The 19,995-nt window shown below is 40.2% G+C and overlaps 1 protein-coding gene across 3 annotated transcripts in view; it reads right to left on the bottom strand.

The window, feature by feature from the left end:
- yrk (Yes-related kinase) overlaps positions 1 to 17,123 on the bottom strand; it is a 42,340-nt gene extending 25,217 nt beyond the window's left edge. For 2 of the 3 annotated variants that reach the window (XM_034160168.1, XM_034160170.1), the window contains exons 1-3: positions 17,025 to 17,123; positions 4,934 to 4,977; positions 1,827 to 2,081 (exon numbers count right to left, since the gene is read on the bottom strand). In XM_034160168.1, coding sequence (XP_034016059.1) covers positions 1,827 to 2,064 — 238 coding nt within the window. In that variant the 5' untranslated portion in view covers positions 2,065 to 2,081; positions 4,934 to 4,977; positions 17,025 to 17,123. Of the gene's footprint in view, positions 1 to 1,826; positions 2,082 to 4,365; positions 4,420 to 4,933; positions 4,978 to 17,024 lie in introns of those variants that run through there. The other variant, XM_034160169.1, reaches the window with a different exon arrangement.
- Positions 17,124 to 19,995: the final 2,872 nt, after the last annotated feature.

Genomic DNA, 19,995 nt, shown 5'->3' with positions numbered 1-19,995 from the left:
TCTACCTTTTCTCTTTGTGAATTCTACCATGTGTTGCTTTTATTGTGATATGTCCAGTCCTTGTTCATTTACTTTGGCTTTACTTTCTATCTCACAGGCAGCTGGGCTTCCAGTTTCATGTGTACACTCATTTCCTCATTGAGCCACACAGTATATAGATGCCCACAGCCCCAACAGTCATCACTCTAGTGATTTCTCGGATAGTCACACGACTGAAAAGCCACCGAAAGCCGTCTTTAAGCCACCTGAAAGCCGTCCTGTGAGACCAACATGGAGATGCTTTTGTGCCGCGCCATGAGCAGCACCGTGGCGCATCCCTCTGCTCCTCTTTCCATGAAAAAAACTCTCCTGTAACAGTGGAATGTGCCGAAAAAGTACTGATGTCCACGTCTTCTGCCATTGTTGTGTAAGTCAGACGACGTCCCGGATCAACAAAGCCTTCACGTTGGAAATGATCTGGTTGTTTCAGCCTGTCGATCGGCGCTCGGAGTGTGCCGCGCTCTCGGACGCTGTGGGTGGTCTTTAAACCGGCTGGAGCACTCCTTAATCTGTGTAATCCCCATAAAATCGTCCCTGAAAGCCATCTGAATTTTCCGAATGGTGTCCACCTGGAGGTCTCTCACAGTTTCTGGAAAAATTTGATGCAGCAAAGCTCCAAATCGTTCAGACATTTTATTCGCAATAAAAAGCTGACGAGAGGGGTGGACCACTGCTCACACAAAGCCTGCTCACAGGCGAATGACGCAACCGACAGGCGTGAAAAAACTCATGCATGCGCACGAAGGTTCAAGTTTGGCTGATGCAATCACACGTGATTCAAATCCATATGGTTTTTGAAAAAAATAAAAAGATCGGATACTTTTCTAACAGACCTCGTACTTTCATTCAACTGAATTTAACCTTTATTTAACTCATTCAACTGAATTTAACCTTTATTTAACCAGGTTAGACCCATTGAAATCAAGATCTCTTTTGCAAGGGAGGCCTGAACAATTATAAAGTTTCCATTTCACCTAACCTGCATGTCTTTGGATGTGGGAGAAAACCAGGGCACCTGGAGGGAAATCCATGCAAACACGGGGAGAACATGCAAACTCCACAGGTGGGAATTGATCCCATGACCTTCTTCCTGTGAGGCAACAGTACTAACCACTAAGCCACCATGCTGCCCAAATACCAGTGTTATACGAGTGTTGTCCTCTGCTCAGGGGTCCTTGGTCAATCTCTTACAAATGGAAGCAGGCCTCCTCAGGGAGACCACCATGTTGCACCATCATGATGATGGAGTAGCCTAAAACGAACATGCTTACTCTGTCTTTCGCATTTTGCAGCGCAGCCAGACAACTAAATAAAAAAATAGCAAAATCAGTGTTTGTTCCCCTACACACTGTCTTCTGATTGCTAGCGCACGCTAACAAATGTAGGATCATACGTTTCTTATCACATGACACAGCAATGGAGCAGGAATCCCCCTTGACAAAAACAAAAATGTGACTGAAAACAAAATTGTGACCAGCGATGGCATAATGCAACTCTGCAACCTCAATGCTTGATGACACTACATCCAACACACTGTAGCTTTAAATATGCAAGATAATTTCATAAGTGTTAGCACATATGTGGATTACAGAAAGGTACTCAGTGAGATTTACAAAATGATTCCAACGTATTTGAATGATTAAGTAAAGAAATGAGCACTTTTATCATAGAACATAATCCTGAATCCAATACAATTTCTTAACAGCATAATAACATTACATTACATTATAAGATTATTTACACATGTGCACGCACACGCACGCACACACACACACACACACACACACCTGTTATTCCTCCAGGCCGCTGGTTTGTGTTGCTGTTGGAGAAGATGGTGCTGGATGAGAAGCCCTTGTTGAAATCCGGGATGGCCTGAGTGGGGTCAGGACAGTAATGGCCCTGAGGCAAGACTGTGGACAACCCTGCATCTATGTTGCTAGGAGACAGATCAGTATTATCTACTGCGGCTGCTGATGCTGCTGCTGCTTTGGTGGTTTTCTTCTGCTTGCACCAGGCACACCCCATAATAACTGAAAGGGTCTCTGTGAAAACAAGCGGCGCATAAGTGATCTTTAAATACTCCTGAGGTATAAAAATCAATCAATGTGACACTACTGTATGTCTTACAGAGATTAAAAAAAAAAAAAATGAAAAGGAAACAAAAGTATTGTTCATTTTTATTGTACAAATGCAGAAAAAACCCCACCAGGCATAATAGTTTAACTGTGCATTTAAGAATAGAGCATTTAAAAACATCACATCGTGTGCAACTCAGTATAACTAAAAACACAAATAATTAAAATTCTGAATTAGTTTTATAGGTAAAGTGTGAAATGCATGTATTGAAGGCTAATTTCAGGACGTCTGTCTTCAATCTTTCAGAAAACCAGTTATGTTTAAATTTTGAAATTTTACTGAATTTCAATTCAATTTTTAGCCATATGAAAGGGAAAATAAGTGCGTCTTAAGTCTGGACTTGAAAGTCTCCACAGAATCTGACTGCTTTATTGATGCAGGGAGATCATTCCACAGAACAGGGGCACGATAAGAGAAAGCTCTGTGACCCGCAGACTTCTTATTCACCTTAGGGACACAAAGTAGTCCTGCACCCTGAGAACGTAAAGCCCGGGCCGGTACGTAAGGTTTAATTAGGTCAGCTAGGTAGGGAGGTGCCAGTCCATGAATAATTTTATAGGTTAGTAGCAGAACCTTAAAATCTGATCTCACTGGGACAGAAAGCCAGTGAAGGGACGCCAAAATGGGTGTAATGTGGTTGTACTTTCTGCTTCGTGTCAAAAGTCTGGCTGCAGCATTTTGAACCAACTGGAGACCCCTAATGCTAGACTGCGGTAAACTAGAAAATAGAACATTGCAGTAGTCCAATCTAGAAGAGATAAATGCATTGATCAGGGTCTCAGCATCAGCCATAGACAGGATGGGAGGACTCTTTGCTATATTTTGAAGGTGGAAGAAAGCAGTCCTAGTAATATTTCTAATGTGGAGGGCAAAGGACAAGGAAGGATCAAAAATTACCCCAAGGTTCCTCACTTTGTCAGTGTGATGTATGACACACGAGCCAAGGCTGAGCGTTAACTGGTCAAATTGATGCTGATGTCTCACTGGACCAAGAACCATCATTTCAGTCTTATCAGAGTTTAAAAGTAGGAAGTTTCTAGACATCCAACTTCTCACTTCTGCAAGGCAATCTTCTAAGGATTTTATGTGAACGAGATTACCAGCAGTTATCGGAATGTATAACTGAGTATCATCTGCATAGCAATGAAAGGTAATCCCAAAACGCCGCAATATATGCCCAAGGGGTGCTATATAAAGGGAGAAAAGCAGGGGGCCTAAGACAGACCCCTGTGGAACCCCAAATTTCATGTCACTAAGGTTAGAGGTAGTGTTACTGTACAAAACACAGTGAGAACGACTGGTCAAGTATGACGTCAGCCATGCAAGGGCACTCCCAGCAATCCCAAAATGATTTTCCAGCCTATCAAGTACAATATGATGATCCACTGTATCAAATGCAGCACTGAGATCTAATAGCAACAGAACCGTAGTGGTGTCTGAATCCATTGCAAGCAGAAGATCATTCACCACTTTAGTGAGAGCCGTCTCTGTGGAATGATATTTTCTAAAAGCAGACTGCAGTGGCTCAAACAGATTATTCTCAGTAAGATAGTCTACGATAGATAGTCTTACTGCAGTAGTTTTTTTTTAATCTCTCTCCTAAGTTTGTTAAGTTCATGATTAGTTTGTTCCTAATAGTCCTTTTAGAATTTCTTTTAACATTTAAGACACAAAAAGGATTTTCTCGGACACCACTAGTATTTTGTTCCTTGCTATAAAAATAATGGATTCACAGTCTTATACTGTCAAAATGATCAAACACCTTATCTACAAACAACTTAGAATTTCAACCTACGTGGATTATATATAGCTTTATTTTGTAATATCAGAATTATTAGTCTTCTAAATAATTTTAAAAAAATCTCATTTGCCCAATCCCTTGATTTCAAACAATTTCATACTGTACCATACTGTACTGTACAGTATTTTTATTTTGTGCAAATAAATGAATGAATAAAAATTGTTCTAGCTGTGGCAGCACAGTTGTGGGATCGCTTCCCCTCTGCTCCTGTCTGTGTGGAGTTTGCATGTTCTCCCTGTGTTTGCGTGGGTTTCCTCTGGGTGCGTCCTCCCTCTTCCGAAGACATGCAGTTTATGTGTATTAGTGATATTAAACTGGCTGTGGTGCAAATGTGTTTGTCCGTCTGTGTGTCTATATGTGGCTGTGCGATTAACCAGTCCAGGGTGTACCCCGCCTCTTGCATAATAATTCCTGGGATGCTGGGATAGGGTCCAGCTGTCCAGTGACCTTTAATCAGAATAAGCAGGTATAGAGAATAAACGATCCAGTCATTGTATGAGATGCACGTGAGAGAACTTTTTAAGTTAAAAAAAATAAAAATAAATAATAATAATAATAAGTATCTTAAAGCAAAATGAACAGCAAAGATCAGTTTAACTGAAGTACATCACATTATCCAGTTATCACTAACAATGTCATCAAAAGTTACATTTTTGATAAAGTACAATCACAACATAAACAATTTATAATTAACATTATATAATAAATACTTTAGTCTATTTATTCTATATATTATTTTTCTTATAACATCTGATGAAAATGCTACAAAGTCAGGCTTCTTCTGAAAGTAAAGTAGATCACCATCAACTTAGGAGTCAGCCAAGTGAACAATAACAGAGAAGTGGAAAGAGAGAAGTTATTGTTTTTGTAATGTAATGTTCTGTATTGTAATTTACATTCCCTTCAGTGGAAGGAGGAAAAAGAAGGGAAGGGATGCAGAAGTTAACTATTTCTCACCTGACGTCTTCCTCTGTCAGATCATCTGTCAATCACCATCGCCACTGGGGAAAATAATGGAAAGAGAGAAATGTTGAGTGACAGCGGCTGGAATGAGAGAGCTGAATGGGCAGGATTAGTGTCTGAGAGCCAGAGACTGAAAAGGTGGCAGTCTGGCAGAGAATGTGAGAGAGGGGCTCATGGGAACTAAGGCACGACTAAAGAGATGTGTAAGAGGACAGAGAGAAGTTAGAGATGGGGACACGCAGACAAGATAAAGAAAAACAGAGAGAGATGTGAGGGTTAACCACTTCCCCTTTTGCTTCTCAGTTTCAAAAAGGGAGGGTTCACTTACTCTCTCTGGTCAGCTGTGTGTGTGTGCAGCCTTTATGTGAAAAAGTGTCAGTCAACAACTCTAACTGATGCAAAGTGACAGCCACTGTCAGGTGCAATGTGTTTCACAAAGTTCACTGTACACACATGTATGCAATCATGACTTCCAGTTTTGAGCAAGCCAAACTGTTTCAATAAAAAGTGCACTTTGTCAAGAACATTAAGAGGAAATAACAGACTTGAGTTAAACTCTTTAATTGTGTGTACAGATGCCTGCACATGATCGGAAACTTGAGCATTTGTATTAATGTGCCAAGCGGGAAGTGTATATCAGCATGTTGGAAACCACTGGTTGTGAAATGACACCAGAAATAATTCCTGTTAACATTTAAATGTTTCAGTCCAAGTCTTCAGTAACAACCACACATTAAATATTTAATAGTGTTATACATTTGTTGGTTGCTGGTAGAAATGTGCTGACTAGTGAGGACAGTGTGTTAAGAGGGTAGAGAGTGTACTTTGAGGAGATGGTGAATGAAGAAAATGAAAGGGAGAGAAGGCTGGATGGTGTGCAGCAAATCTTGGATGAGTAAAGATGAAGTGAGGATAGCTATGAAGAGGATGAAGAGTGTAAAGGCACTTGGTCCAAATGACATACCAGTGGAGACATGGAAATGTTTAGGAGAAGAAAGAAGTGTACTTGAGCAAATGTTTAGGGATAGGTGTGATGGGCAGACCTGCAATAACTACAGAGGCATAAAACTGTTAAGCCAGAGCATAAAGTTAAGTGAAAGAGTAGTGGAAGAGTGACAAAAAACAATCTAGTTTCATGTAGACAAAAAGCACTACAGATGCAATGTTTGCTCTGAGAGTGCTGATGGAGAAGTATAGAAGCCAGAAGAACTTGCATTGCGTGTTTGAAGAGTTGTGGTATTATATGAGGAAGTCTGGAGTGGCAGAAAATATATCAGGGTGGTGCTGGATATGTACAAGGACAGTGTGGCAGCAGTGAAATGCACAGTCTGAATGACATGCATTCAACATGGACGTGGCATTACGCTGAGCATGTTCTTGTTTGCAGTGGTGATGGACAGGTTGACAGATGAGTTCATACTCGAGTCTCCATTGGCTATGATGGCTTAAGATGACATTGTGATCTGTACTTAGAGTAGGGATCAGGCTGAGCCAAGGCTGGAGAAGTGCAGATACACTCTAGAGAAGGGGAATGACAGTCAGTAGGACCAAGAAGAGGGGAGCACAGTGGAATACTAATGATGTAAGGAGTAGTGGTGGTGAAGGTAGAGGTGAAGAGGGTGCAGGCAGGGTAGAGTGGGTGGAGTAAGGTGGCAGGTGTGATTTGTGATAAAACATATAGGCAAGAGTGAAGAGGGAAGTTTACAGGACAGTTGTCAGATCAGCTTTGTTATATGGCTTAGAGGTACTGACGCTATCAAAAACAGAAGAGGTGGAGCTGGAGTTGTCAGACGTGAAACTGCTGCAATTTTCTTCAGGTATGACAAGAATGGACAATATTAGGAATGAAAATATCAGTGGGACAGCAGCAGTAGGACAGTTTGGAGATGAAGTGGGAGAAATGAGCCTGAGATGGTTTGGACATGTGCAGAGGGACCCAGGGTATATAGGGAGAAGGATACTGAGGATGGTGTCATCTGGGAGGAGGAGAAAAGGGAGGCCAAAGAGGAGGTTTATGGAAGTGGTGGTGATGGAGGACATGCAGATGGATGGTGTGACAGAAGATGCAAAAAGAGAGGTCCAGACAGGATGAGTGGGCATGTCTCACAAAATAAGCATGAGTTCAAATACGGACTTCCATGATATGGCTGAGCGATCTCTGAATGAACAGTTTCTTCGATTCTTGCATGTAACTATAAGCTATATAACTATATAACTAAGCTTTAATTAAGCTTAAACCATAATTAAATGTGAAAAGTGAATAAAACAGTGTATAAACCCTTTGAATCAAATAGATGATCTTTTAGGCTTTTCAGCTTTTCTTTTTTCTCTTAACTTATTTCTCCAACCATTATTATTATTGTTACCATTATTGTTCTTAGCAGTTGGCATGAAAACATTTGTGCATCCTGAGACTTTTTACACATTTCAAAATGACATCAAGATTTATGACATAAATAAAATAAATTGAGTTTAAACACAATTGTGAAAACTTTTTTATTTTATTTTAATTTGGTATTTATACAATCTAAATAAATGCAACAAACAAGTATTGTACTATGTCATTTCTCCAATTACAGCCAGTGGAGCCTGTCACTCCTTCAGAGTTGTCTTGGGTGCCTTGGTGGCTTCCTCACTCATCTTCTTCTTCCACGGTTATTCAGGTTTTAAGAACTGCCTCTTCCAGACAGATTTGCTGTACAGTACCACACTGTTTGTTAATAATTTTTATCCTGCATAGGGCTGAAGGCTTGTTTGGTGCTGATACTTATCCAGGAATTCTGTAATATGAAGCAGATGAGTGTCTACCGCTCCCCCTGGATGGGACGTCAGTCCATTGCAGGTTACTATCCCAGCCAAAGTACCCATTTATAGCTAGGTGGATTGAGACCATGCACATGAACAGTCTTGTCCAAGGAGACAGACAGGTAGCCTTAAGCAGAGACTTGGATTCGAACCCTGCTGTATATATTGGTAGTCCAACTCCTAGTCCACAGAGCCACCTGCTCTGCTTTAATATTTATTTGGTATTTATTGAATTTCTGTCATGTTCTAGAGATTTCTTTTCAATGTGATTAAAGAGCATTATTTGGTAAATTTTAATATAGAGAAGCCTGAAAACCATTTGAAGGTACAATGTCATAAAAGCAACAAACTTTTGCATGAAACTGTATTCAAAAGAAAATACCCAAAGATTCAAACCGGCAAGGATTAAAACCTGAGCTGAGTGTAATAACTGGCTCCAGTTAAGCCACTTTGCCTGCTGTGGAATGTGAAGGAAGTGACACACAGGAAGAACAACACAAGTTAAAGCAGCAAGAGAAAAAAAATAAAAAATAAATCAAAACTTATTTTCAAGATAACACAAAGAACATACATTTCTCTGAAACTCTTCTCAAACTTGCTAAATCCAGATGACGCTGATGTTTACTGCTCACTCTGTGCAAAACATACAAATCCTTTACGTGCACAGAAGGCGGCACACATGCATGCACACACACATTCATGCACTATCAGTCCGGCCATCAGGAGAGCTTCAGGAAGTTAGCCCTGTTCGAGTTTCCTGTCCGCCCCACTGATGGCTTCCTCCCTTTTCCTGGAAACTGAGGACACAGTCCACACATGCACATGTGTGAATGAACGTAGCAGGCAACAATTCCACAGAGCCCACACCTCTCCACTGCTGCTTTTCCTCTTTTCGTACATCCTTATGTGCCAACACCCCACCTATCTACTCCTCTAATCCTTGTCTCTCATTAAGACAGGACAAGTGGCAGAGTGTGCAAAAGAGGCCTCTTTGTTACCTTTATCTATTCTCCAGCTCTAAACTCAGCTCTTCATGTTCAGCTTTTCTAAGAGGAGCACATCCACAGTAACACCTCTATTTGCCAATGTGCAAGCTCTCACGCTACAGACATTGTTCTCCATCAGGTTCCTGTTGACCATATTCTCTCTCTCTGCACCCTAAAAGGTTTAATAATTCACAAACACACTCTGTTGTCCATTTTATAAAGAAACATAACTCCTATGTCCAGCGTGGTTTGCACATGGGAGTTAATTTAACAACAGTTCTTTGATTTTTAACCCAAAAACGAAACTAACAGATACATAAGATGTTTTATTTTGGGAAATAAAAAAAAAATTAAGTTTCAAAAAGTCTTCTAACTGAAATGATGACTATGTATGATTTTGCATAAATAAATAACTACTGTGTTGTATCTAAATGGTGCAAATCATGCGCATAAGATGCTTGTAAGTATCAATCATAATCTGCAATTTGTCTTCTGTATGCGTTTCTCACTTACAAAATTGGCGTATTATTTCACAGTTAAAATAATGAAACAAAAAAGAAAACATTTCTGTGAAAAGTACGAGGGGCGGTTGAGAAGTGGCGTGATTATTCATCTTTTGCATTCTGGGAAACCAACGCTGTACTCAAAACTTCTCAGTCACCCCTCATAGCTGTTGTTCATGCATCTTTGAAAAAAGAAAGCAAAATTATTTTGTTTTTATTATAATGTTTCACCTGTTGCAAAATAAGTCAAATGAAACTATTTCCTCATCTGGCTCATACAGTAAGTCGCATGTTGGCATATACAGTATTAATTAAACAGAATGTGCTTCCTCCGGCACTTTGTGTAATTTATTCTGACTTAAGTGAAATAAGTAATCCTCAAAAAAAATTACAACAACAATTTGCATAGACATTTCTGAGCAGAATGAAGGCAAAATAAAGTTAGAATGACAAATAAAATCAGCTGACTATTTCATAACACTAAAAACTTTAAAGTTGCTTCAACTTAACACAGAGGACAAGGCAAACCAAATAACACAAGCTACTTACATAATGCTTCACTAAATTTGAGATAGTCTTACTACAAACATCATGGCATTTTTGCTCAGCAATGGCAGAGCTCAAATTTCTTCAAACGATCCATGCACCTTTATTTATTTATTTTTAAGTTGAGCCAGTATGTTTTTAAAGTGCAGTTCTCAAAAAGACTGTGTGTAGTGTAACTTTTGGATGTTGGATCACTTTCATGGTGGATTGGAATTCTGAAGGATTTTATCAAAAACAGGAGGTGAAATTTCAGCTATCAGCACATAGGAGACTTGAGCCAAGATTATAATCAGTTTTCTTGCATCACAGCCCGAGTGATGATCTTTTATGACTCATGACATTACAACAGTGTCATATTGCACAAAAGGCATTTTTGAGTTCGAACTGCTTCTAACCATGATTGTGCTGTTTCAGTAGAGGTGCAGTGAAGAAAGAGCCCATAGTGTGTAGAAATGTAATAGCAGCCAAAAAAAAAAAAAAGCAAGAAACTACTTTGGGTTCAGAAGGCTGTATCAAAAACACCCGCTGGTTGCCACACCCCCTCTTTAAAGGAAGGCGGAGCATGAGCGACAATATGGCTAAGTCTTAGCCATAAACCGTAGTGCTAAATAAAGTCATATATATATATATATATATATATATATATATATATATATATACACACACGAGGTCTGTGAGAAAACTATCCGACCTTTTTTTTTTTTTCAAAAACTATATGGATTTGAATCATGTGCGCTTGCATCAGATAAGCTTGAACCTTCGTGCGCATGCGTGAGTTTTTTCATGCCTGTCGGTTGCGTCATTCGCCTGTGGGCAGACTTTGAGTGAGCACTGGTCCACTCCCCTCATTGGATTTTTATTGTTTAGGAAAGGCGGAGCGACTACCGCTTTGTTCCATGAAACTTTTTTCAGAAACTGCCAGACAGCCAGATGGAAGCCATTTGGAAGATTCAGATGGCTTTCGGTGAAGATTCTATCAGTATCACACGGATTAAGGACCATTAAAACTGGATTAAAAATGGCCCACAGCGGCGGAGGGCGCACCGCACCCCGAGTGGCCATCGACAGGCTGGAACGACCAGATGACTTCCAAATTTAAGGCTCTGTTGATGCAGGACGTCGTGTAGAAGAGGTCGGGATCAGCACTTTATCGGCACATTCCACTGTTAAAGGACATTTTGTAATGAAAGACGGATTCGCACGTCGCGACACAGCCGCTCATGGCGCAGGACAAACAACACCTCTGTGTTGGAAACCATTCGTAAGATTCAGACGGCTTTCGGTGACTTTTCAGTCGAGTGAGTATCCGAGAAATTGTTTAACAGCTGGGCATGTTCCAACTTGTCCTGTGAGACTTCCAACACGGAGGTGTTGTTTGTCCCGCGCCATGAGCGGCTGCGTCGCGACGCACGAATCCGACAGCACGTCTTTCATTACAAAATCTCCTTTAACAGTGGAATGTGCCGATAAAGTGCTGATCCTGACCTCTCCTGAAACTTCTCTGCTAGTCACATGACGTCCTGCATCAACAGAGCCTTAAATTTGGAAGTGATCTGCTCGTTCCAGCCTGTCGATGGCCGCTCGGGGTGCGGTGCGCCCTCCGCCACCGTGGGCAATTTTTAATCCAGTTTTAATGGTCCTTAATCCGTGTGATACCGATAGAATCTTCACCGAAAGCCATCTGAATCTTCCAAATGGTTTCCATCTGGCTGTCTGGCAGAGTTTCTGAAAAAATTTTCATGGAACAAAGCGGCAGTCGCGCCGCCATTCCTAAACAATAAAAATCTGACGAGGGGGGTCGACCAGTGCTCACTCAAAGCCTGCCCACAGGCGAATGACGCAACCAACAGGCGTGAAAAAACCCATGCATGCGCACGAAGGTTCAAGCCTGTCTGATGCAAGCGCACGATTCAAATCCATATAGTTTTTGAAAAAAATAAAAAGGTCGGATACTTTTCTAACAGACCTCGTGTGTGTGTATATATATATATATATATATATATATATATATATATACACATACATACATACATACATATACATACACACACATTTATTGTTATTTATATTAATTATTAAGATCCTATTGACTTACAATTTGTACATGTTCAATTCAATAAAGCCCCCCATCAATCTGTCAATCATAAACATTATCTACATTCATGAGCTTTTGACAAAAGTGGAAGTAAGCTGTCAGTTAGCATGCACGCTGGCATCTACAAAATGTCTTGTAAATCAGTCTAGAGGTGTTATCAGGTTACAAAAGCAGCGTATTTAGTTTTAGAACTGTTTATTTCTTGCTAGCTTTTACATAATATATGACAAAGAGATTATATTTACACACAAATGAAATGGTTTGCAGCTAGCCTGTGACATCACCACGCTAACATTCACGAATTGTCTTGTAAATCACTTCGGAGGTGTTATTAGCTTCCAAAAACAGCATTTTAAATTTTAGAAGTGTCTACTTCTCACTAGCTTTTACAGAATATATGAGAAACATGTCAAATAAACATAAATAAAGCAGTTTTACAGAGACCTGCCAATGATGTCACAGTGCCGCTCTACTCTGATTGGCTGTCAGCCCTGCCACTCTTGGAAAAAAAAAAAAAAACGAGGAACAGAATGTGATTTTTTTAAACATCTTAAAATAGGTCAAGGTCAACTTATCCAAGGTCTGTGTCTCAAGAATGTTCCCTGTGAATGTGACGACTCTGGCAGTAATAGGACTGGACTTATGCTGAGAACAGGCAGACGGACAGACAGACGGATGCAAAGTCTTCGCAATACCCGATGGCCATATTTGATGGCCTCGAGTAATGAGTCATTTCAAGCCTAAATTTTTCCAAAAACATTTCTATGTGCACAGAGCAAGATTTGCAGTACTTGATATAATTGCTGGCATTTAAAAGCTAAACAATTTTAAACTCAAACTTAATGGATTTTTCTTTTTTTTTTTTTTTTACACAAATGACCCCTTTAAAATGTGTGTTTGCTTAGCTTTTTGCACAGTCGGTTTAACTCTGCAAAGCTATAACACTTTCTGCTGTGGAGCTTCAATGTTGTTAACCTTGACAACATTTTAGGGTGAGTTTAAAAAAACCATGAAAGAACACACACACACACACACACACACACACACACACACACACACACAAAACCGCAAAAAAACAAACAAAAAAAACATTCTCAACAAACAAACAATCTGTGTAGCCAGCTAAAAAATGACGACAAAAAAACAAAAAAAAAAACTGAATATTGGTACCCACATCGTCTCGCTCACAAACATCCAGAGACAGTGGACACACCCTTTCCTGATTCAGCGGGTGGCAGATAAGAGGCTCCCAGCAGAGACAACACAAAGCAGCACACACACCGCTGTCCACATCTGTAACGAGCCAATGCGTTAATTAGAAGATCAGAGCAACAGCAACTTCTTAACCTTTCTTGCTCAAGCCCATCCACCCCCAACTATGACTCTTGCTCATGGGCAGGAAAGCCAACAGGATGCAGCCTGAGAGTGGAACAGGAATGACAGGACAATGGGAAGCGAGCTGTCACTGAACCCGAGCACACAGAAAGAGCAGAGACAGAAATGAGAGAGAGAGAGAGCACACAATAAATGGAGAGTAAGGAGCAGTGGAAAAGTCAGGTGTCTGAGTTATAAATGTCCTGTTTCCACATGATGTCATCACATCCAGAGGATTAAAGTGACTTTTGGGAAGAGGATAAAGTGAGTTGCTGAGATTTAACACGTTTCTTTCAGATGAGATTGAGGACTGGTTTTGTTTCTCATCCAGTAATGAAGCAGAGATTTAAATCCTTCAGTTCACATCTGGCTGATGTTATGTGATCGGCCACTCTGTCTGTGGGACTACAATCACACCCTGCTTTAAAAGGGAAGGATGGTAGACAATCTTATTGGTTTATTTCATTTAATGTCCAAAACCATGATTACTCAATGGAGTCAATACCCTCCTGTGCACCCTGAGTGTTACTCGGAGCTCACAATATGCACAGTGAAAACAGCAAAGTGAAGTTAGACACGCGCCAGCTGCACTTGCACGATGCTCTTTAGACCACGCTATAGATTGTCAAAATAGGGCCCTATATCTCAAAATGTGCCGTCTGGATTTTGACAAACGTCTGTAGGAACAGTCGCCTGGTGTCACACAGGAGCTCCTTGAATGCTGGTGATGATTTAAAGCAGATGTGCCTGAAAACGTTCCATCTTCAATACTGCAAGATTGGTTTCCCTTTAGTCTTTTTCATTACCTTATGACTTCATAAAGGCGTGACAGAGAAGAAAACTGGAATTCTGTCTACTTTTGTATTTAATTCTGATCATTACATTAATTTCATTTTACCTAAATGATGACCGACTGTCAGTTCCCTAATGTGGTGGTAATAGTTATGCCTCTAAGTAGCAGAATCAGCCGACACCATTCATTCAAGTGTGTGTATGGGTGTCAACCAGGGGTCACCATCCCTGCTCCTGGAGGTCACCTGCATGCTTTCCACCTCTCCACGCTCCACCCAATACTGGTTAACAAAGTCAAGTGTGTTCAGCCAATCAAGACCAAGGAAACACCACACTAAAGCTGTGGTCACAGCAACAAGTAAGCCAGGTGATCTCCGGGAGCAGGGTCTGTGATCGCTGGTGTATCTCACATTGAACTTCTGAGGTCGGTTTTGAGTACATGATTCCAAACCAGACCCATAACGCTCTGGTTTGGAATAAATTGTTGCTTATAAAAAAGAATTACTGGAACATACAGGTCTTCAGCCTTTGAGTTCAAGCCACATCTAGAAAGAGTTTATTGTCTCCAGAGATCCCTAGACAAAGGTGTCTGGCAATGAAGGTCCAGGTCCTGAGGGTCCTGGTGATTCCTGTCTCACTGTATGATCGTGAGACTTGGATGCCAACCAGTGACCTAAGTCAAGGAACAGATTTCTTTGCTATTAGGATGCTTTTGAGGATCTTTTGTACCGCTGAATGACTTTGTGTCAAACGAGCAGTTACTAAGGGAAAGTCCGATAAGGCATACCACCTGCGTTGTGAGGGAAAATCAGCTACAACATTCTGGCCATGTGGCACATTTCTCTGGACATGACCCAGGTGTCTCAGCTTTGAGGACCCCAGCGACTGCAGAAGACCAAGGGGATGTCCACTTCTCAGTTGGTTTCAGCAGATAGATGGCTATACTTTTGAAATGATTGGGACATCTGTCTAAGTGATTGCTATTCAGGACCTGGGGTGGTTCCATCATATTGCTGACGAAGGCCATCGAAAAGGGGAGGTGATGGTCTAGTGATTAAGTGTGGGGCTTGAGACCAGAGGATCCTCAGTTCAAATCCCAGCCTGACCGGAAAATCACTAAGGGCCCTTGGGCAAGGTCCTTAATCCCCTAGTTGCTCCCGGTGTGTAGTGGGCGCCTTGCATGGCAGCAGCCCGACATCGGGGTGAATGTGAGGCATTATTGTAAAGTGCTTTGAGCATCTGATGCAGATGGAAAAGCGTTATATAAATGCAGTCCATTTACCATTTTTCAAAAAATGCTCCCAGGCCTGATCCAACCTCTGAAACATTTTTTTTTCTAAAACAGTACATAAATGTTAAAAATGCTGCTTTAAGAGGATAATGTCACAAAGTCCTTCAATTCTCTGGTTTTACAGGCCCTACCTATAGTAACAAAACTCCCAGCTAGCCTATTACATGACAATGCGGGTCTGCCAGTCACTCACCATAGCTATATAGACAGAGAAGACGAGTATGTCATGTCACGGGTATGAAGAAGTGCATAATTTATTCAAATACATCCTGATACAGGACAGATAAATTCATGATCATGATTTTTTTATTTTCTGTGGTGGCTTCAAACATTGTTCATGCCAGCTTTATGCAGCAGAAAACTGTGCATACCCCCATCATACCCGAAACATACAAATCATCACTGCAAGGACTGACTAATATATTGATATGGTTATATGCTCTGTGATGTCAATATCCAGCACTGGCTCCCTCCCCACAAACACACCTTTAAAAAAAACACATCTCTTCCTTCCTTTTTAGACCTGCAAGTACAGACAGGAAGCAACCCTGTAAAGAGACAGGAAATGATCAAGTCCAGCCTGACTGCATTTTCCTCAAAATCCATGAGGATTTCACACAATGCTTTCCCTTAAATATCATTTGAGAGGGGGTAATAAATTTGTTTCTGGTGGTAAATGGAGGCATGACTATAAGACAAAAACTGACCAATCATAACACCTGAATGACCTCCTATACACCAATCCAAGCATTCATCCATGTTCAGGATACATCCAGCCCAACCTTTTCCTCTGCCCGATTTCCTACAGACACACTGCAAATAAATCACATTTACTGATGGAACACTGTGATCCCAAAGCAGCTCAGTCTGATGGGTAACATTTTTTTAAACATTTACTGTCTCAAATGTGAGACATACAAAGTTCCACTCTGTCATCTGAAATATTATTAGTTTAAATTGTGACGAATGCACATTTTTGGTTTTGCCAAAAAATTTGGATGACCGCTGACCTTTAAGGTTTTTGTGAATATTACAACAGCAGTCTTGAAAACTGTCCAATCGTTGGACCTTGACAAATGCTAAACTGATGTCACAATATAAAGAGACACACACACACACACACACACACACACACACACACACACACACACACATACATACATATATATATATTATATATTTATATTTTTTAGCTCATCCCCCTGGTGGTTTCCACTCTTGCGTTTGTAAATGTATTTTTTTTCCCCTTTAGAGCATTCACAGCTGGTTTTAAGCTCGTCACAGGCAACTACCCATACTTCCTTTTATTTAACAGAGGAAACTAAAAAAATTACTCAATTGACACAAAGAAGTGAAATCAAGAAAGTTTGTACCCCCCACAAGGCAATAAAAAAAAAAAAAAAAAAAAAAAAGCCGTGGACAGTTTTATCATTTAATTTATTTGAACACTTTATAGTGTTTTGTTAATCAATGTGAAATTAGCTGTTGTTACTTCCTCGGCCCTTACAAAAGAACAAAACAGTAAAGCCGATGTTCTATGTGAGTTATTAATTACATTTTGAGACTTTTTTTTTCTTTTTTAAACAGAAACCTGTTCATTGGTTCGTCCAAGAGTCTTTTTAAAACAGCAAGTGTCTTTAAATTAGAATCCTGTTACTAAACTTCACAAACGTTTTAAAAAGTGTAAACTTACCGGAATTCCTTGGAACGTTTCTAAAGTCAGTCGGTGTCCGACTAAAAAAACCGGGCGAAGCGCACGAGAGAGCTGCTGCGCCGCGCGTGGTGTGAGTGCGCGCGCCTCGCCCGGAAGGCTGGGGGGGGGGGGGGGGACGCTCGCGCGCATCGAGGTCCAGCCCTACGAACGCGCACGTGCAGCGGACACGGTTAGTTCTTTCTTTTCTTCTTAAATATACATACATCAATTAAGTTGAAGCTATAAAGAAAATTTATATTAAAAATAATAAATAAAAAAAAACAACGCGCGCAAAACAGTAGCCTTTAAACGAGTTGAAAAGTCCGCCAAAAGTTGCAGAATGTGAGTGCAAGAGAAATGCAACGCAGTCAGGGTTTGGTGTGAACTACAGGAAGACTAAAGAGAAAAGTGTGATATCTGCAGATTGATGGGGGGGGGGGGGGGGGGGGGGGGAAGCACAAGCAGATTTTCTTAATATTCAGATCCCAATATCTATTTTGAAACACCAGCAGTAGAAGTAAATAACAGGTCCTGCAAATAAAAAAAAGAAGCATTAATGTGTTGTGTTTGTTGAAGTCTGCAGACTGTGCATGTCAAATTCACGGGTTTGTCGCCACCGTGTGTCAGAGTTTGTCCTGCAGCTCATCCTGCCGTTTCTTACTTCGCATAAAATCTTTCACTCTTCATACTGTCCGACAACGACAAGGGTGCATAAATACTAAAATACTGTATACTAGTTGGGAATGATTACTTGCCACCTCAAATAAATTTTGTATTCTGCATGCTGTAAAATAAGGATTTTAAAGGTTAAAAAAGGTCATACATTGTAACTCAAATACATTTAACATTCATTTTGATATTTTGTTTCCTTTTATATAATTAATGATGCTTAAGAAGGCTGATATTTTTCAGGCATAGACAAGACCTGCTAAAAAATAAATAAATAATCATCTTTCCCAGCCATGAGTGTACACCATTATTTAGTACAAGGACAGATTGAACAGTGTGATAAATGTGCAAGCAAAGCCAACTTTGTAAGGATCATTTGCCTCCATAACAAATTAGAAACCAATTAAAGTTCAGCACTGTGCAGCCTTTTATTTGTGACTTTTTTTTTTTTTTAATCAAATTTCATTCTGTAGTTCATGCTGTACCTTGCCCTTGTTGCTGCTGTCTGCAACAACCAGGTACAGTTGTATGCAAGTTTGGGCACCCCTGATAATTTTCATGATTTTCCTTTATAAATCATTGGTTGTCTGGATCAGAAATTTTAGTTAAATATATCATATAGCAAACGAACACACTGATATTTGAGAAGTGAAATGAAGTTTCTAGTATTTACAGAAAGTGAGAAATATTTCAACAAAATTGGGCAGGTGCATAAATTTGGGCACCCTTGCCATTTTATTGATTTGAATACATTTAGCACTAATTATTGGAACACAAAATTGGTTTGGTAAGCTCATTGACCCTTGACCTCCTTTACACAGGTGAATCCAATCATGAAAAAGGGTATTTAAGGTGGCCATTTACAAATGTTTCCCCTCTTTGCATCTCTTCTTATGAGTGGCAACATGGGAGCCTCTAAACAACTCTCAAATGACCTGAAAAAGATTGTTCAACATCATGGCTTAGGGAAAGGATACAAAAAGCTATCTCAGAGATTTTAGCTGTCAGTTTCCACTGTGAGTAACAGTGAGGAAATGGAAGACCACAGGCATAGTACTAGTTCAGGCCCGAAGTGGCAGGCCAAGAAAAATCTCAGATAAGCTGAAACGAAGGATGGTGAGGACAGTCATAATCAACCCACAGACCTGCTCCAAAGACCTACAACATGATCTTGCTGCAGATAGTGTCTCTGTGCATCGGTCAACTATACAGTGAACTTTGCACAAAGAGATGCTGTAATGCAGAGGAAGCCTTTTCTGCATACACGCCACAGTCACTTGAAGTATGCTAAAGCACATTTGGACAAGCCATCTTAATTGTGGAATAAGGTGCTGTGGACTGATGAAACTAAAATTGAGTTATTTGGACATAAGGGACGGTATGCATGGTGGAAAAAGAACACAGCTTTCCAAGAAAAACACTTGCTACCTACAGTAAAATTTGGAGGTGGTTCCATCATGCTGTGGGGCTGCATGACCAGTGCAGGTACTGGGAATCTTGTCAAAGTTGAGGTCACATGGATTCCAGTCAATATCAGCAGATTCTTGAGAACAATGTTCATGAATCAGTGACAAAGATGAAGTTGCGCCAGGGCTGGATCTCTGAACAAGACAACCCTAAACACTGCTCAAAATCTACTAAAGCATTCATGCAGAGTAATAAGTACAATGTTCTGGAATGGCCATCTCAGTCCCCAGACCTGAATATTATTGAAAATATGTAATTTTAAGCAGACTGTCCATGCTCAGAAACCAACAAACCTGAGATGTTTGGTAAAGAGGAAAGGTCCAAAACACCTTCAACCAGAATCCAGACTCTCTTTGGAAGCTATAGGAAGCATTTAGAGGTTATTTCTGCAAAAGGAGGCTCTACTAAATATTGATGTATTTTTCTGTTTGGGTGCCCAAATTTATGCACCTATCTAATTTTGTTTAAAGAATTATTGCACACTTTGTAAATCCTATAAACTTCATTTCACTTCTCAAATATCACTGTTTGTCTGCTATATGATATACTTATATACTTACTTATACTTATATTTCTGATCCAAACAACCAATGATTTATAAAGGAAAATCATGGAAATTATCAGGGGTGCCCAAACCTTTGTATACAACTGTATTGGTAAATTCAAGGGCCAAAAGCATGCAGTACCTTTTCAATAATTTGAAATCAGTATGCATTTAACAAACCTGGCAACTTAAATTCTTCAATCCAGGATAATTGCATGGACATAATTACCAATAAAAAAAAATTAAAAAAAAAGAAGATATCCTTCAGTCTACTACTAGTCCATGACCAGG

This window comes from Thalassophryne amazonica, chromosome 20 (genome assembly GCF_902500255.1).
Source record: "Thalassophryne amazonica chromosome 20, fThaAma1.1, whole genome shotgun sequence".
Lineage (NCBI taxonomy): Eukaryota > Metazoa > Chordata > Actinopteri > Batrachoidiformes > Batrachoididae > Thalassophryne > Thalassophryne amazonica.
This window is presented reverse-complemented; position numbering and strand designations above follow the sequence as displayed.